Genomic DNA, 17,027 nt, shown 5'->3' on the forward strand with positions numbered 1-17,027 from the left:
AAAATATTTCTTTCTCAATTCAGAGTATGATGCAGAAATGAGTGAGTGAGCGAGTTTGGTTTTACGCCGCTTTTAGCAATATTCCAGCAATATCACGGCGGGGGACACCAGGAATGGGCTTCACACATTGTACCCATGTCGGGAATCGAACCCGGGTCTTCGACGTGACGAGTGAACGCTTTAACCACTAGGCTACCCGACTGCCCCTGATGCAGAAGGATGAGAGAAGAAGTGGTGAGTAGTGATGTTTTACACATGGTTGAGCTCATGCATATCACCAGAACTGAAGTCATACAGAAAAACTATACCAGGCAATACATTAGTCAATGTCAAAACAGTTAAAAGTACAGAAAACAAATATAGCATTCAAATGTGCACAGTTCACACAGCAAGTGAAGACAATTTTGTTAATGGGTCTTTAGTTTGTGTGATATGATCTAAATCAATGGACAGACACACATTTAACAAAAACATCTTATTCTCCACTGATATATAGCTGGTGTTTGAACATGTACTTGAAGCAATGTTCTCAAGCAGCGCAGTCAGCACTATTAAAGTGTCTTGCTCTTTTGACAAATACAAGACACTGGTAACGTCATACAATATCTGGTAACGTCATACAATATCCAGTAATTACAGACCTCATATCTACAAGTCAAATTGTTGGTGAAGGTAAGTTATGCACACACCATAAAAAAACTATGCAATATACAATTCTGTTCAATAAACGATGTGTATGTTCAAATATAAGCTAATGATAAATTGTTTTTTGTTTCTCCGTTAAAAGTTGATTTTTTACATAAGAAATGTAAAGAGAAAAAGAACCAAAGTGTGTGTTCATATAAACACCAATGTGTTAAACCAATTATTTTGGTATTCTGTACATGAATGGTCACTCAAAGTAACCCACAATAGTAGGATAGAAGTTCAACAACTTTGTATTCTTTTTACAAATTAGCAAAAAAGGCAGCACAAAAACCTTCAAACTCACCATGTTTAATTCATAAACATGTTATAATAAGATTTGCTCACAGAATAACTAACACCAAAATAATCTCCTCCAGTGCATCCAATGCAGCATGTACCACAAACATGATTAAAAAAGCACTATGAAACTAGTTTGAAATACAAATTGTTCACAGAGGTTAACAAATAGATGAGTATTCAAAGGCAGGGTATAACTACAAACAAGATATGGGGCATGCATTGAACTCATGCCCAAAACAAATTCATACCAGGAAATTTCAGTCTTATTCATACCCAAACTAAATGAATTTGTTTGCCTGATTATTAGTTGGTTAAACCTGCACTCAGCAATATACCAACCATAAATACCTGTAAATAACGGAGTCTGGACCAGGCAATCAATTGATTGATATTATGAGCAATGATCCATGTCAGCAGGTATGATGACACGCAATCGACCAAGTCAAAGAACTTAGCCACCGATGCATTGAGTCACTTATGATCAGCGTACTTTGGAATCTATATGGGGCTGTATAAGAATGCAGTACTACTATGAAAGGTTGTTTAATTTCCATGAACAGGCACTTTCTTCCTGTTCAGAGTGTCTTGTACAAAATGAAATATGTCTTCCTGAGGCAATGGAATTACCGTAGGTGACTTTAAAAGCCTAGTTTCCACCCTTGCCGAACTAGGATGGAATTATGGAGTATTCTATTTGCTGGACTAAAGAGTCTATGCATAGTTCAATCAAAATCCCACATTGAAATTAACATCTGGTTCATAAACAACATGGCAAGTGCCATGCTGAATTCGTTCGATTGCAGGAATTGAAGAGCACGTGTACTGTCAACTGGGCATTGACAGATATTTTCCAAATCTTTTCAAGCGATTTGAAACCCTTGTTATTACTGTAAAGATAATTATCGATGAGATCATATTGACTGGACACCACCATTTTGTTTGAAGCAAATGCAAGTGACAAGAGGGGTGGAATATGATTGGTCAGTGGACAACCATAACTCGTGATAGCCACTGGTGCTGCTAGCCTAGTTCAGCTAGTGGGGAACTTGTCCTTAAAGTCAGTTAACCCTCTTATGTCAGGAAGATGAATAAAATACTTAAGGGTAAACATTTACCAAAAACAAAGCCTTGGTTAATAGTTTGGGTAAATTTTGGTACCGTATGTATTTCCTTTGGGCATATATTCACCTCATACACTCAACAACTGACCTCAATGTTCAACTGATGTCAAGCACATTTTGATCACAATGCTCACAAGAATGCATTTGTTTCTCAAAAAATGGAGATTGTGTTACAATCAATACACTTCAATCTTATGATTTCATAAAAAAAAGTGCATAAAAAACCCAGACAAAACATGTCATCTCATGCCCTGTACATTAAACCTTCTAAAACTCTCTTCTAACCTGTTTTCAGACATGGCGTTATATTCCTTCTGGTACAAAACGGACAATTATTTCAATATTTCTGCATGAAATAATTTGTCCTTGTGTGTTTTAATTGTCAATAATTCACAGGTTTTGAAAACACTATGTTCTTCCATCATCCGTGAATACATAATGCAGCACTGTGGTGTAATCACAATTTTTAATCAATGAATCAAGCCACACACTGGTTCCAGCAAGAGGGAATCAAGCCACACCCCGATTCCAGCAAGAGGGAATCAAGCCACAGGATGGTTCCAGCAAGAGGGAATCAAGCCACAACCCGGTTCCAGCAAGAGGGAATCAAGCCACACCCCGGTTCCAGCAAGAGGGAATCAAGCCACACCCCGGTTCCAGCAAGAGGGAATCAAGCCACACCCCGGTTCCAGCAAGAGGGAATCAAGCCACACCCCGGTTCCAGCAAGAGGGAATCAAGCCACACGCTGGTTTCTGCAAGAGGGAATCAAGCCACACCCCAATTCCAGCAAGAGGGAATCAAGCCACACCCCGGTTCCAGCAAGAGGAAATCAAGCCACACCCTTGTTCCAGCAAGAGGGAATCAAGCCACACCCTTGTTCCAGCAAGAGGGAAGTCAGCAGGAGCCAAGATAACAATGCACATACTGCAACATGTGCAACACATGTGCAGTCATCTACATTGCACATTGCTTCAATATAGGGTTTCTTCGATTCCCATGATTTACAAATGGCCTCCAATTCTGGAATAAGGACAAACATGCATCACTACTACACCGCATGTTAAATGTATGTATTGTAGTGATAGGTGAACATAGTGTCTACAAAACTGGGAAGTATTGACCAGGCTGTGTGTTTTACATTGACTAAAATGTCTGGGAGCATTCTTTAATATGGAAACAAACAGATGGTAGTTAAACTCTTCAAATGGTTATCCTCCAATCGTGAATTTATATCTAAACGGTTATGCATTATCGATCAGAAACAAGAGTGTATGGTATTATGTTGTGGGATGAAAAAAAACATTCTGATAACAATATGCCAATATTATTAACATACTTTACGTCTTAACAAGATAAATCATATTACATAATACCTTGCCATGCAAACCAGTTGATTGGCACAGCATATCAAAATACTGAAGGAAACATTAAGAGCAATATGATACAGTATAGACACAAAAATTGAAGCAGTCTTAAAATCTCTGCATGTATACCCTACATTTAGTCATGATCTGACACTTTAGTGACAGCTATGAACACAGGTATGGCGCACAGACCCAATGATAATTGGTGCAAATCTGGATTTCAAAACCATTGGCTCCTGGCAGAGCTAAGGGTAGCAACTCTATCATGCCTTAGACCAAGGAGACATTCATGCTCAGCCTCATGTAATTTTAGGTAAACAAAATAATGAAACATTGGATTACCCTATGAGATGTACTGGTGTCAATATGTTGTAAAACTAAATTGTACTTAAACGCAAGAACTCAATAGTACACAGTAAAACACCAGGTCACAGTCTGCACCAAAAATATTTAAGTCTTCTAGCCTGAACTTGTATTTCAGCATTATTTCTGTAGATTTTTATCTCAGTATTTTGACTGGTAACAGCAGATCTTTCAACAACGAAATACATTTTACTACACTCTAGTTTCGGACTCAGGACTTTTGTTGCAGACTGAGCTTACAAGTGTCACTACTTCCAGACATATCAGTGAAATACAGACCTGAATACAGTGCTGTAAACATTAGCAGGTAAATGTTCAATATCTACAAACTACAGCAAGGACTGTGTCCTAGCTGTATGTGGCATCTTGCCAACTTACAATCAAATCTAAATGCATTAGCAGGGCTGGATCCTGGCAAAGCCTCACGAGTGGCTGGTATGAAGAACTAGCAGGGCTGGATCCTGGCAAAGCCTCACGAGTGACTGGTATGAAGAACTAGCAGGGCTGGATCCTGGCAAAGCCTCATGAGTGGCTGGTATGAAGAACTAGCAGGGCTGGATCCTGGCAAAGCCTCACGAGTGACTGGTATGAAGAACTAGCAGGGCTGGATCCTGGCAAAGCCTCATGAGTGACTGGTATGAAGAACTAGCAGGGCTGGATCCTGGCAAAGCCTCTCGAGTGGCTGGTATGAAGAACTAGCAGGGCTGGATCCTGGCAAAGCCTCATGAGTGACTGGTATGAAGAATTAGCAGGGCTGGATCCTGGCAAAGCCTCACGAGTGACTGGTATGAAGAACTAGCAGGGCTGGATCCTGGCAAAGCCTCATGAGTGACTGGTATGAAGAACTAGCAGGGCTGGATCCTGGCAAAGCCTCACGAGTGACTGGTATGAAGAACTAGCAGGGCTGGATCCTGGCAAAGCCTCACGAGTGGCTGGTATGAAGAACTAGCAGGGCTGGATCCTGGCAAAGCCTCACGAGTGACTGGTATGAAGAATTAGCAGGGCTGGATCCTGGCAAAGCCTCACGAGTGACTGGTATGAAGAACTAGCAGGGCTGGATCCTGGCAAAGCCTCATGAGTGACTGGTATGAAGAATTAGCAGGGCTGGATCCTGGCAAAGCCTCATTTGTGGCAGATATCAAGAAGGTCAAAAGCATTAGCAGGGCTGGATCCTGGCCTAGCTTATATGTGTGGCTGGTATGAAGAATTAGCAGGGCTCGATCCTTCTTGGATAGTCATGTGATGTCTGGCCTATCCTCATCAGTCGCATACTGCCTACATACATCAGCTTAATAACCTTGAACATGGTAACCATGGTAACAAGAAACACTTCATTCCCATCAATGAATAACAAAATTATTTCCGTTTCACATAACACACTTTCCCCTGCCAATTGCCAAATACAAAGCAAAATTATGTCATTGAACATAAGATCTTACATACATTTATGAAAATGTTATGCTGTCAGTTGGCGCAACAAAATGACACAGATTTGAAAATACTGGCGTCAATCATCCAGCTCATGGATGATTCTGTCTTGCAATAGTACAATGAAGCCACAGCAAGAAAAACAATACAAACCAAGTGGAAACATTCACAATACATATTGTCATACATGTTGAATACGAAGATTGCAAAGTGCTAGATGTGTCAGTAAATGGCAAGTCTGCTTAACCATGTATGTATCCTTTGAGTGCCATATGCTATTTTGTGTGTGGATAATCTTATGAGACAGTTGGTCACTTGGTTTCGGATTTTGGGGGTTTCTAAATGTACCCTTGCACACTGAAAACATCAAAAGATGAAAATGTGGCAAATGTTGCTACCATTCCAATGAAGAAAGTATTCATGCAGCGTGTCAGGTTATCAACAGTAGCATGAAGTCAATGACCACAAAACATCTTGCCATCCTTTTTAAACATATAAAGTTTAGAAGAAACAAACATTCAATGCTTGTATAAAACATCCAAAAGAATAAAAAGAGCATTATTTGAAAATTAAATGCAGAATTTGTAAAAACATGTCCCTCTTATATGTGATCTACAATTCAGTATGCCATACGTTATGCTCATCATTTTGAAAGTCAAACTCGAATTGAAAACATTCTGATTTAAATTAGTTTTCTTCTCCCTCACACAAATGCTACCATTATTTCATATAAACAAAATTTCATTTGGTTTTGACCTTCTCACAGTAATCTGTTTGTAAAAGAAAGGTGTGGACACAGTCCCAATGGATTCTCATTCATTACCAAATTTAACTACATTGCAAATATATAACATTGTGTATCATCAACATAATATTAAATATCGGTAGTAGATATACCTCTATATATATGTAAGCAATACAAACCTATCTGCCTGTCAACAGGTCAGTGGATGCCAGTTATGCTAAGGAATTACTTAACACCAAATTCTAGCCACGATTTGTCAGATGATGAAAACAGTGCTATATTCTACAGATCTACCTATCTGCCACAGTATTGCCATCAGAAATCCAGTCTGTTCCAAAACCATTTGTGTCAGCTAACAAAAACTTGGCTCCCATCGACATCATTTCAGTAGATTTTTGTGTCAAATTAGCTGAGCTGACTAAACCGAACAGAATCTTATTAGACAAAGGCTTCAGACTAGTAGCTAAAGGTGCAGACTCAAAATCTGAGTCAAAGATTTTACAAACAGCAATGTAATTAAGCACACTGTCTGCATGAACACTACAGATGGCTTGTACCTTCGGGATTATTTATCTGACAGTTCATCATGAATTAAGCCTAAACTATCCTCGTAACTGTTAACATTCCATCCTGTGATACATATGGAATGTATACACAAACCATTGGCAAGTTTGACAACTGGCATAAAACACACACTAGAAGACAGCAACGTTACAGGTACTCAATCAGAACGCTACACAATAGATGATGATTACATAACTCACAATTCCAAAATGTGAATATTTTGCATCCCAAAACTGTTGAAATCTGCACAAGACCTATCACTAGGAGGCACACTAACATTGCTATGGTTACTGAGACTAGTGGAGAAGTTTCAAGAAGTCAGTCTTCATTGTAAAGTGCCAGCATTAACATGATTAATCTTCATATCTTCATTTGTCGGTTCTGATCCTTACAAAGTCTCGCTCAAGCGCATCACAAACTGCCACACAAACAGTCCCTTGTGATGGTCAAACTCAGATCTAAAAAACTGTAACAGGTCTGTATCATCATCATCCTGGTTACCATGGTGACAAAACTAATATTTTGTGCTTTTAGTCACAATATATCTATCAGCACGATCGTCAAGTCTACAGTGCTCCCACCCAAGAAAACAGCACACTTCAGAGTTCCAAAATAGGGCAAGTCCACTTGTAGTCTGAGATCACCAAAACGGACCCTGGATAATTCACAACAAAATAAACATCCTCCTATTTCCGCCATCACTTTAATAATGCCAGTGACAAATAAATCCTTTTTTGACTAGTAGACATAATTCTGAATCTGAATTCTACCATTACACCCAATACTGATTCTTCCTTAATACTGGTGTAGTTGTCCTACAATGTTGAAGCAAGTCAGGGTCCATCAAGTTCCAGTCAAAGTTAAACATTTCACCACTTGTAGTAGATTTGAGGCTATCTTCTGCACTGGCATCCTCTGTTGTGGACTCAGGGATCTCAATCAGAGGAGTAACCTTACATGCAGGTACAGTCTTACTGACCTCCTGTCGACTCAGATCGGGTGACCTCGGAGGGGAGGACACATGTTTGTCTGGGAAGTCCTCACCATGTGATACATTAATGACTGGGATGTTACTAGCAGCATTGTGTCCTGTGGTCACAGCTTGGTCATACCCTCCTGGGGCTGATTCCACTTGAGGCTCAATGTGAACATGGGGCTGCTCCAGTTGTAGCGGGCCACTGATATATGGACGAGGCTTAGGTCGAGTCTTGGTCTCCTCCCTGACCATATCCCGCCTTCTCTTCCGCCTCAACAGCAACACAATTACAACAGCTATAATTACAATGAGTAATACCAAGCTCACTACCACTGCCACAATAATGTAGTCATTGCTTATGTTAGGATTCTGAGCTTCCTTAGATGTTGGGTCAGACTCCTTTTTGTCTGAATTATCATCTGTTGAAGGATCCTCGTCTTGATCTGGTTGCCTTGCACCACCTCCACCTGGATCTCGATCCCCATGCCTCGGTGTCAAGTGAGGTCGGAGGGGCCTTTCTGTCACAGCTTCAGGTTCAGGGGGTTCAAGCCGGACAGAAAACACTCCACCAGCAGGCTGGACGCCTGTAGCTCGTAAGCTGTAGCTGAAGTTATCGCTTTTGACATTCGGATCATATGGAGTGTCGGCGACATAATACACTTTTGTGTAAATGACATCCTCATGTGTAAACGAATCCACCATTCCATAGTCATCAGAATTTATGGCTCTCCTTCCTCTGCTCTTTGTCTTCACAATACTGCCATGTTTTGGAGGGTCTGAAATATCAAATGTTGGGTTACCTCCGGTTATGTTAGCAAGCTCACTAGCATCAAGACTGAACACAGTTATTGCTGTTGTAGAGCCTGCAGGTGCTTCAAAAGGCCCTTGTTTAATCAAAGGAATCACAGTGATGTCAATTCGCTGATCACGCAACCGGAAATCAATATTTTTGGTGTACAGATCGAACATGAAGAAATCGGACCCCGCTGTCATGTCCTTCTGGATGTAGAGAATGACATTCTTGTCTAAATCTGATTGTGAAAATGTTTTGGTGCCACTATCCTGAAAGTATATTTTGCCATGTTCAGGCTCTCTAGTAATGTCATACCAAATGTTGTCCACAGGGCCATTGGTTGTGATATTGAAGTACTTGGTGGTGACATAAACAGATGAATGTGACTGAATCAGTTCCACGGGCTTGTTTGCAACAATCTCAATCTTCAGTGGTAAAACATGGATATTGAAAATTTTGTAATAAGGTGAAAACTTTCCATCAGAAACCTTAAAATAGAAGGCCCCTGGTTGTTTGGAGCCATCATGTTGGAACAACAACCTTCCCTTGTCCAGGTCAGCCTGTGTGAAGGTTGTGATTTTAATGTTGGGGAAGTCCCAGAAAATGAGCTTGCCATTTTGAGGTCCAGTTACAATATTGTACACAATGCCATCAGGTGGTGTGTCAAGGTCAGTAGTTTTCAGATTTTCTCCTGTGATGTTGTTTGAAGCTCCTTGAACCACTCTAACATGTGGATTTCTAGTTACTAATTTAAACGGTTGGTCATTAATAGGCTTGACAATTATCGTAAAGTTGGTAACAAAACTATCTGCAAGACTAACAGAGCCCTGTGGTTTCTGAATCCTCACAGCATACTCAAAGGAATCTTCAGTAGTATCGGAATCATCATGCTTGTATCTTATTCTGCCGTTGTTCACAACAGACTGATTGAAAGTTTCAAGGATCTGTAGCTCCCTCCGACCTTCATAAAGCATGCCGTGTCTTGGTAAACTAGTCACAACGTAATCAACGTTGATGTCTCTGCCAAACTGTCTCAGTCTCATCTCCAACTCGGTCAAGTCCAGATTCTCTTTTCTAAGTACCACTTCCCTACCCTCATCCACCACAGCTCTAGACATGCTCAATAATGTATTCTCATTCCCAGTGTTGATGTTTCCATAAGAAATGTCAACCCTCATTCTTTCAGGAAGAGGCTGAGCATAAGCAGTGGACACATTAAACCTGAACTGATCAGAGTCGGACCAACCAGAGATGTAACCAGCATGCTTGTAGAATATTTTCTTCCCTTCAATGTCCTCCTGACTGAAGGATAACACTCTCTGAGGCCTGCCACTGACCAAAGTGACAATTTCTCCCTTCTGTGGCTGTGATGTTATGCTGAACATGATGCGCTTGAAGTTTTTATCACTTGTGACAGCATACAGGACGTCTACAGTAATTGGATGCATGGTGTTGGGGAAAACTCTCAGGTCATTTTTCACCTGCATTGTGAGTATAAGCGGTTTTGTCCTGATCTGGAACAGATAAGTACTAGCCAAGTTGGTACCATCTGTTGCCTGGAACTTGAATCCACCATCGTCCTCACCTGCAATAATAATAATAATAATAGTAGTAGTAGTAGTAGTAGTAGTAAAGGCCAAAGTGGATGACATTATGACAAAGGACATCACAGAAACTGAAACCATTTCGCATCCCATTAACCATCGTCATCATATCAAAATATTCAAAACATTTACAGTATAATACTTGTTTAAAGCACTGTCTCCAAAGGCATATTTTGACTGCTGCGTTCAGTGTCTGTTTATAACTTTCTATATAGAGTACATCAAATTTTGACAAATTCATAATTATAGTTTCCTAAACATAAATACAAATGATTATAAATATTATAATACTAGAAAAACAAATACTGGTCTGCAAATTTTTTAACTTGCTAGGAATTGTAATAACATTGTAACCAGTTATCCATGTAATCATGATGGGGCCAACCACATCTTCAATATTTTACAGGTTTGTGTACAGCCTTCCTCAACCTTTAATACATACAGTCGCCATACAGTGTAGTCACGAATGAGGTCAACTATTACTCATGGAAGTCAGATGAGCCCTACTCTGTACACAAATATTTTGCTTTCAAGTTTAACAAAAAAATTGTCTGACACGAGAAATGGAGAGAAGAAAAAATAACATTTTTACCTGTTTCAACAAAAATTACGAGACCCTTATCAACTTCTTCTTGAGTAAACTCTTTAATGGAAAGTGAAGAGTCGTTGATGTAAGCCACATGACCGCTGTAGACACCGGACACCATGAACGTGATCTCTGAGACTGAGGAGTCTGGATCCTCAGCGAGAAGACTGTGGTTGCTTATGACTGTGGTTGAGCCCTTCCACACCTCCAGGACCTTGTTGACCACCACACGGGGTGGCTTGTCATTGATGGGGATCACTTTCACATACACTGTCTGCTGAAGGCTTCTCTTGCTGTTGTCAGCCATCTGGGCAATCATTGAGAATGAATCTGTTAGGCTTTCATCATTGTTGTGTTCATAAAAGACCTTGTTGTTGGCAAGGTCTGCAGATGTAAAGGTGTCAATATGTGTCCCTTCCCTGTCATTTGAATAAATCCAGCCATGCGAAGGTTGAACTACAATTTTGAAATTGATATCTTTTCCCATGAAATATCGGCCTTTCACACTTATCATTTTGTTTGTCAGTTGAATTCTTGCACCTTCAATTACTGTAAGGTTTTTAGCAATCAGAGGGAGATGTGCTGGCACAATTTCTATAAAGAATTCCAAATTACTTAATGTTTGTATACCATTGGTGACCTCAAACACAATTTTATCCGTCAAGAAGTTTACTTCTCTCGGGGCATAAGCAACAAGCCCGGAATCAATATCAGATTGTGAAAATCTTGCTTGGGCCAGGTTTTGAACAGTTCTACCCTTAATCTTGAGATCTCCATGTGACGGTAGAGTTTCAATAGTGAACACTATGTTCTTAGGCAGAGCCGCTGGATGGACAACATGAAGATGTCCTTTAGTGATGGTGGCACTGGAACCTTCAGGAACTTCCAGAAATCTGTTATGCACTATCTCGGGAGGATGCATTTGACTTTCAAGAAAGACCATGACAGGGAAAACTCCATTGACCCTAGCTTCTTTGGCAAGAACAGCAAACTTGAACTTGTCCTCCATTTCATTACCACCATCATTCCAGTACCTGACATTCCCAGCAATGATGTCTGCAAAGGTAAACTCAGAGACCATTTTTCCCCTTATTCTCAAGTGACCATTTGATGGTTCTTCCGTCAAAACAAAGTTGATTTCTTCAGGTGTGACATCAACATTTGTCTCCACACTAAGATTTGTTGTCGTCATAGAAGCATAACTACCTTTCTGGACCTTGATGCCGGTGTTGTTGGTGATTTTGATGTAAGGATCTGAGGCACGGATTTGAAACAGGAATGGTTTCACAAATTGTCCATCAGTAACAAAAATTGCTGCCTGATCACTGTCAGCTCCTCGATGCTTCACCACAAGTTTCTTCTCTTTCAGGTCTTCCTGAGAGAACTCAAACACTGGTTCTTTAGTATTGGAATCCAGGATTTCCCCATTTCTCATCCCTTTTCTTGTGAACTTCAATTTGTCAGAATCATATTCAATGTCTGGATCTATAGCTTCAAGGTCGTCTATAGTAAGCAGGCGTTCCTTGTTCTTTACTATATGGAACACTCTGTTGATTAGAATTGCAGGAGGGTTGTCATTTCTCATTCGAATCTGGATTGAGAACGTCCCGGAAAATTCCTGAATTTCCATAGCTTTGTCAGCTGTGTTAATTATTGGAGCAGCTGAGAACATAAAGGAATCCTCGCTGTGTTCAGAATCATCGTGCTGATAGGTCAGTTTCCCCTGTTGAATATCTTTTGTTGTGAACCTGGAGATATCATTGGCAAGCACAGCTTGAGATCTTGGGTCTATCAATTTAAGACTTCCATGTTTCGTTGGGGTCATGATTGAGAATTGAAAGTCTCTATAACTGTCCATCTCAAGAAAAAGATCGTCCTTTTCAATTACCTTCTTACCACCTTCTATGACGTTCTTCAAACCATTGTTGGTAAATCTGACTGAACTTTTCATGGGTATGTACTCCACCAAGAAGCGGGTCATAATAGATTCAGCACCAGCAAATGATATCTTCAAATCAAGGAAATCTTCAAATTTCTTGAAGGATGGTTTGTAAACTTTGAAATAGACTTTTTCCTCATTTATCTGCTGTTGGGTGAAGTTAGAGTTGCGTGTTAGAGCTCTCCTCTGATCAAATTCAGTCACGTCTCGGACAGGGTTTCTGAAAATATACAGTCCACCTTGACTCGGAGGCCTCATAATAGATATGAAAATTCTATCAGCTGGAATTTCAGTATTAGCAACAGCAAGAAAGTGTTCATTCTTCAGGACAGTGTATGGTGAGTGCAGAACCACCAGCTTGGCAATGTTCTGCAGCCTCAGAGTCACAGTCTGGAAGACAATCTGGAACACTGTGTCACTCAGAGACACATCCTTTGCTGTGACTGTAAACATGCAACTATCTGATGTTGGAAATTGACCGAAATTTGTCTGAGAATATCGGAGTCTTTTCTTGTCAATGTGTCTCTGGCTGAAGGTTTCTACTGGCGTCCACTCTTCATCACCATGCTGTCGTCTTTGAATCTCTCCATACTTTGGCTGTTGAGATATGCGGTATCTAATTTCAATTTGCTGAGAAGGAACATTGGTGACTGTCGTAAGGTTTTCAGGAAGGATAAGCTTGGACATCCCATGAAATACAAAAATGCCAGAATTGGCAGTAATTTCAAGATTCATGTCTACGGCTGTAAATCGAAGATCGACAGCATCGCTGTTCGAGGACTCATCACTTGCCTTAAGACGTAGGAAAGAAGTAGACTGACCCTCATGCACAAACCATATCAATCCTGTGTTGATGTCCGCTTGAGTAAATGTTTTCAGTCTCTGTCCAGTTGCATTGGACTTTTCAAAATAACCACCTCCCTGCCTCAAATAGGTTACAGAGTATTCAAGATTCGAAGGATCAGAATCTGGGTCTATTATATCAAGGACCAATTTTGTCATCTGGAATTTGGAACGTTCAATGACTTGAATAACATTCCCCGAAGGAACGATAATCTTTGGCGGGTCATTCCTTGGTATTATCTTAATTGGCACAACAAAAGCAAATGTTCCTTTGTATTTCTTAGGTACACTTTGGCTATCTGGGGATATTGTCATTTCGAGGGTCACATCATCACTTCTGGTATCAGTTCCATCGTGAATATAGGAGATTTTTTCACCAATCAGGTCAAGGAGTGTGAACTTTCCACCATTCCTTCTCCTTCGCAAGTTGACATCAATACGTCCATACTGAGGTGCTACTTTCACATGGAACATTATCGCAGACTCCCTCAGCCTATAGGCCTGATAATCAAATATCACATCAATAATATTGGTGGTAATAGCAGCCTCTGCTCCTTCCTGAACCTTCAGTTCCTCAATGGCTAGCACTTCACGGGGATCATTGCTGGAGACAACTCCAGGGTTTTTATCTGGTGTCTCTTTGGTACACACAGTCTTATCACAGACACATTGGAAGTCTTCCTTGTTTACTTCCACACATTTAGCACCTTCAATACATGGCTCAGGTGCACAGGGAAAACGTCCTGAACACTGAGGATCAACTAGTCGAGATATCTGAACATCCCTGAACCCATAAGTTCTTTTGTTCACAACAATGTTCTTTATGCATCCAGTCATAGACCCTTTCATTCCTCGGTCACCCTGCAGTGACTCCAGACCAATTTTTATGGCATGTGTTCTTGCCTTGAGTCCAAGACCACCTACAAACATATGTCCAGCTAGATTTAGGTACTGGTTATCACCAAGGTTGAATGTCGTTTCTTTTCTCACCTCGTCGACAGACAACTCCATTGTCGTTGTTGTCAGGATCATATCGATCTGATGCCATAGACCATCATTCACAACAATGTCAGATGATACAGATATTATGCCACTCCCACTGTTGATGGATAATTGTAATTTCCCCTTCAATATTTCTAGTGCAATGAAGTCTTGAGCGGATGACCTTCTGCCTGAATTGAACAGCACAATAGCATTGTCAGCCTTTGTAACAAGGTCACATGAAAATGTTCCTTCTGTTCGTATATGCAGATGTGGGAATGCCACAAATGATGTCTCTGTGTTAAAACTGATAGGCTTGTATGAGCCAGCATCAAACTCATCATCACAATCCCAGAATATCTCAAAGGTATAAAGTGGGCTGTTAAGAAGTCTTGCCTGCCTCAGGATGTCATAGCCGTTGAAAAACACATTTCTTTGGCACCCGCGGAAGTTGGGGAAATTTCCAATGTACACATCAGTGAAGGTCCCAATTCCCCCCAGGAATATTCCATGTTCAATGTTCAGCTCATGGTATGATCCTGGGGTCTCAACAGTGCTCAAAACAACATTGTCCACATTGAGCGTCACTTTGCTTTGAGTGCGGTTTATGTGCACAAAGTGCCACTGGAGATCGTCCAAGCGTAGGCCCGGGGTGGACTGCACCGTGGCCTCCCCCGAGCCCAGGTTGACCCTGACCTTGACAATGCCGGACCTGAGCTCCACAGCAAAGTAGTCTGTGGTCCCTGCTGCAAGGAGCAGCAAGCCATGTGGGCGGTGAGTCTTGAAGTAGAGTTTGATCTCAGAGGATTTGGATGCCTCCTGGAACGGCACCCGGATGTAACTCTCTCCATAGAAGGATGCTGAAAGTACAAGGAAATAAAATTGGCACAAGAATTTGTATTGTGTTTAATATGATATCGTAACATCATGTACATCTTAATATGAATTATAGATGTGATTCATCTTAGAAATATCTTACTTCAACACAACAAGTAGAATGTGGACTTCCTGTAACCATGTTAACTGCTATCTGTGAAGTAACAAGTCTCGTTCAAATTGGTTGAACTGATCCATCATCTTCATCATTTGACATGTTTGAGGCATGGTGCTCAGTGTTCGAAATTAAGGTGGGTCCTTCAGGTCTTCTATAGTATTTGAATCTACGGCCCCCTGAATATTAACTTTTAACATTAGGCAAATGACAAGGACCCCTGACTTCCATCCATAATTTCGAACTCTGGTACCGGTAGGGATGTATGAGGTAGTTAAGGATGTCAAAAAGAGATGTAGTGAATGAATGTGGTTTTAGTTTTATCGCAGTGTCAGTTTGATGTTGGAGCAAAGCCCAAAACGATGCAGGTCTTATACATTTTGTGAATGTAGTGAAACCCACAAGCATGGGCATAGTGATGTAACTCAGCACAGGACATTCCGGCTAGGGGCTCCTGATGGAGATGTAGTGAGTGAATGTGTGACGCATCAGTCAGTAATAGTCCAGGGCCCACTTGCACAAAGCGATCTTAGCGCTAGGATGATCGTAACTCCCATACTTTAACATAGGCTTACAATAGTCATAGCGCTAAGATCGCTTTGTGCAAGTGGGCCCTGCTGCACCACAGATGCCGGTATATATCTGTGGCTAAACACATGACTGAAAGCATGAGGAACAGTCCACTCCCTCCGAGCACAATGACATGCATCCAGCCAAGTCACAGAGACAAACAACCGGATCCCTCTTAGTTAACTCTCACAACACGTTAATGACAACCAATTCTGTGTTCCTTTCATTTGATTGGAGTCTGCACAAAAACGTAAAATTTTAATAAATGTGTAACAAAGTAATATTTTAAAAGAAAAAGGAAGCTGATGAAACAGCCAACAATCAAAGGACATTATTATTGATTTTATTTGAACAAGAGTGGATTGAGTGAATAGATCTGTGTCATCATGTTCGTGGATGAGTGTACTAAATATATGTTGTGCTTTCCATATAAATGTCAGAGCCATTATCATGATCATATATATCCTTGTCTAATTTTCAATGGCTATCCCTCTGATGCCAAAGTAGTCAGTTATAATGAAAATCATAGTATTAATATTTGAACAGCAGTCTGCGACCTTAGCAACTAGTGCAAACCCGAGTCTAGTAAAATTCTGTTCAGTCTAGCAAGCTCAGCTAATAATTGTCCATGAAATAACACATTTTTGTCGAACTGATTTTTACACTCATGTCTCACAAATCTAGTCTTCTTCCAGTTCCACCTGAGCATTGATCCAATGTGGATATGAAGACATGAATCAACCAAGTCAGCTAGCCTGACCCCCTGATCCTGTTAGTAGCCTCTTACAACAATTATACATTAACCTATAAGGAGCTATAATATGTATAGCATCTTGCTTGTGTTTGCGTTAGTATATGCATTGTACGTGTGTGGGAATGTGAATTTGCAATTCTTGTGACAGTATGGGAATATTTGTACATTCTACACCATGATATTTTTGGCAACATTTTTAAATTTGAAGTTGATAATGTGTATATACAGAGCAATGGCATTGTAGCTCGCCTGGATATGAAGTCAACAGTTAGACAGATAGCGAACAAGAGTTGCTGACATGATTGAAATTCAAATATGTTCTGCATAAATACTACTGAACACAGAGGACAAGGACTAATGCCGTAAAAGGTGACTATGCTTGTCGTAAGATGTGACTAATGGTATTGGTTGGTCAGG

At 40.6% G+C, this 17,027-nt stretch overlaps 1 protein-coding gene across 3 annotated transcripts in view; it reads right to left on the bottom strand.

The window, feature by feature from the left end:
• Positions 1–1,971: 1,971 nt before the first annotated feature.
• LOC139479087 (chondroitin sulfate proteoglycan 4-like) overlaps positions 1,972–17,027 on the bottom strand; it is a 46,721-nt gene continuing 31,665 nt past the window's right edge. For all 3 annotated transcript variants that reach the window (XM_071261863.1, XM_071261856.1, XM_071261847.1), the window contains 2 exons: positions 10,539–15,155; positions 1,972–9,927 (listed from right to left, as the gene is read on the bottom strand). In XM_071261863.1, coding sequence (XP_071117964.1) covers positions 7,346–9,927; positions 10,539–15,155 — 7,199 coding nt within the window. In that variant the 3' untranslated portion in view covers positions 1,972–7,345. The remainder of the gene's footprint in view (positions 9,928–10,538; positions 15,156–17,027) is intronic.

This window comes from Haliotis cracherodii, unplaced genomic scaffold, assembly GCF_022045235.1.
Source record: "Haliotis cracherodii isolate W230 unplaced genomic scaffold, xgHalCrac1.p SCAF_1, whole genome shotgun sequence".
NCBI lineage: Eukaryota > Metazoa > Mollusca > Gastropoda > Lepetellida > Haliotidae > Haliotis > Haliotis cracherodii.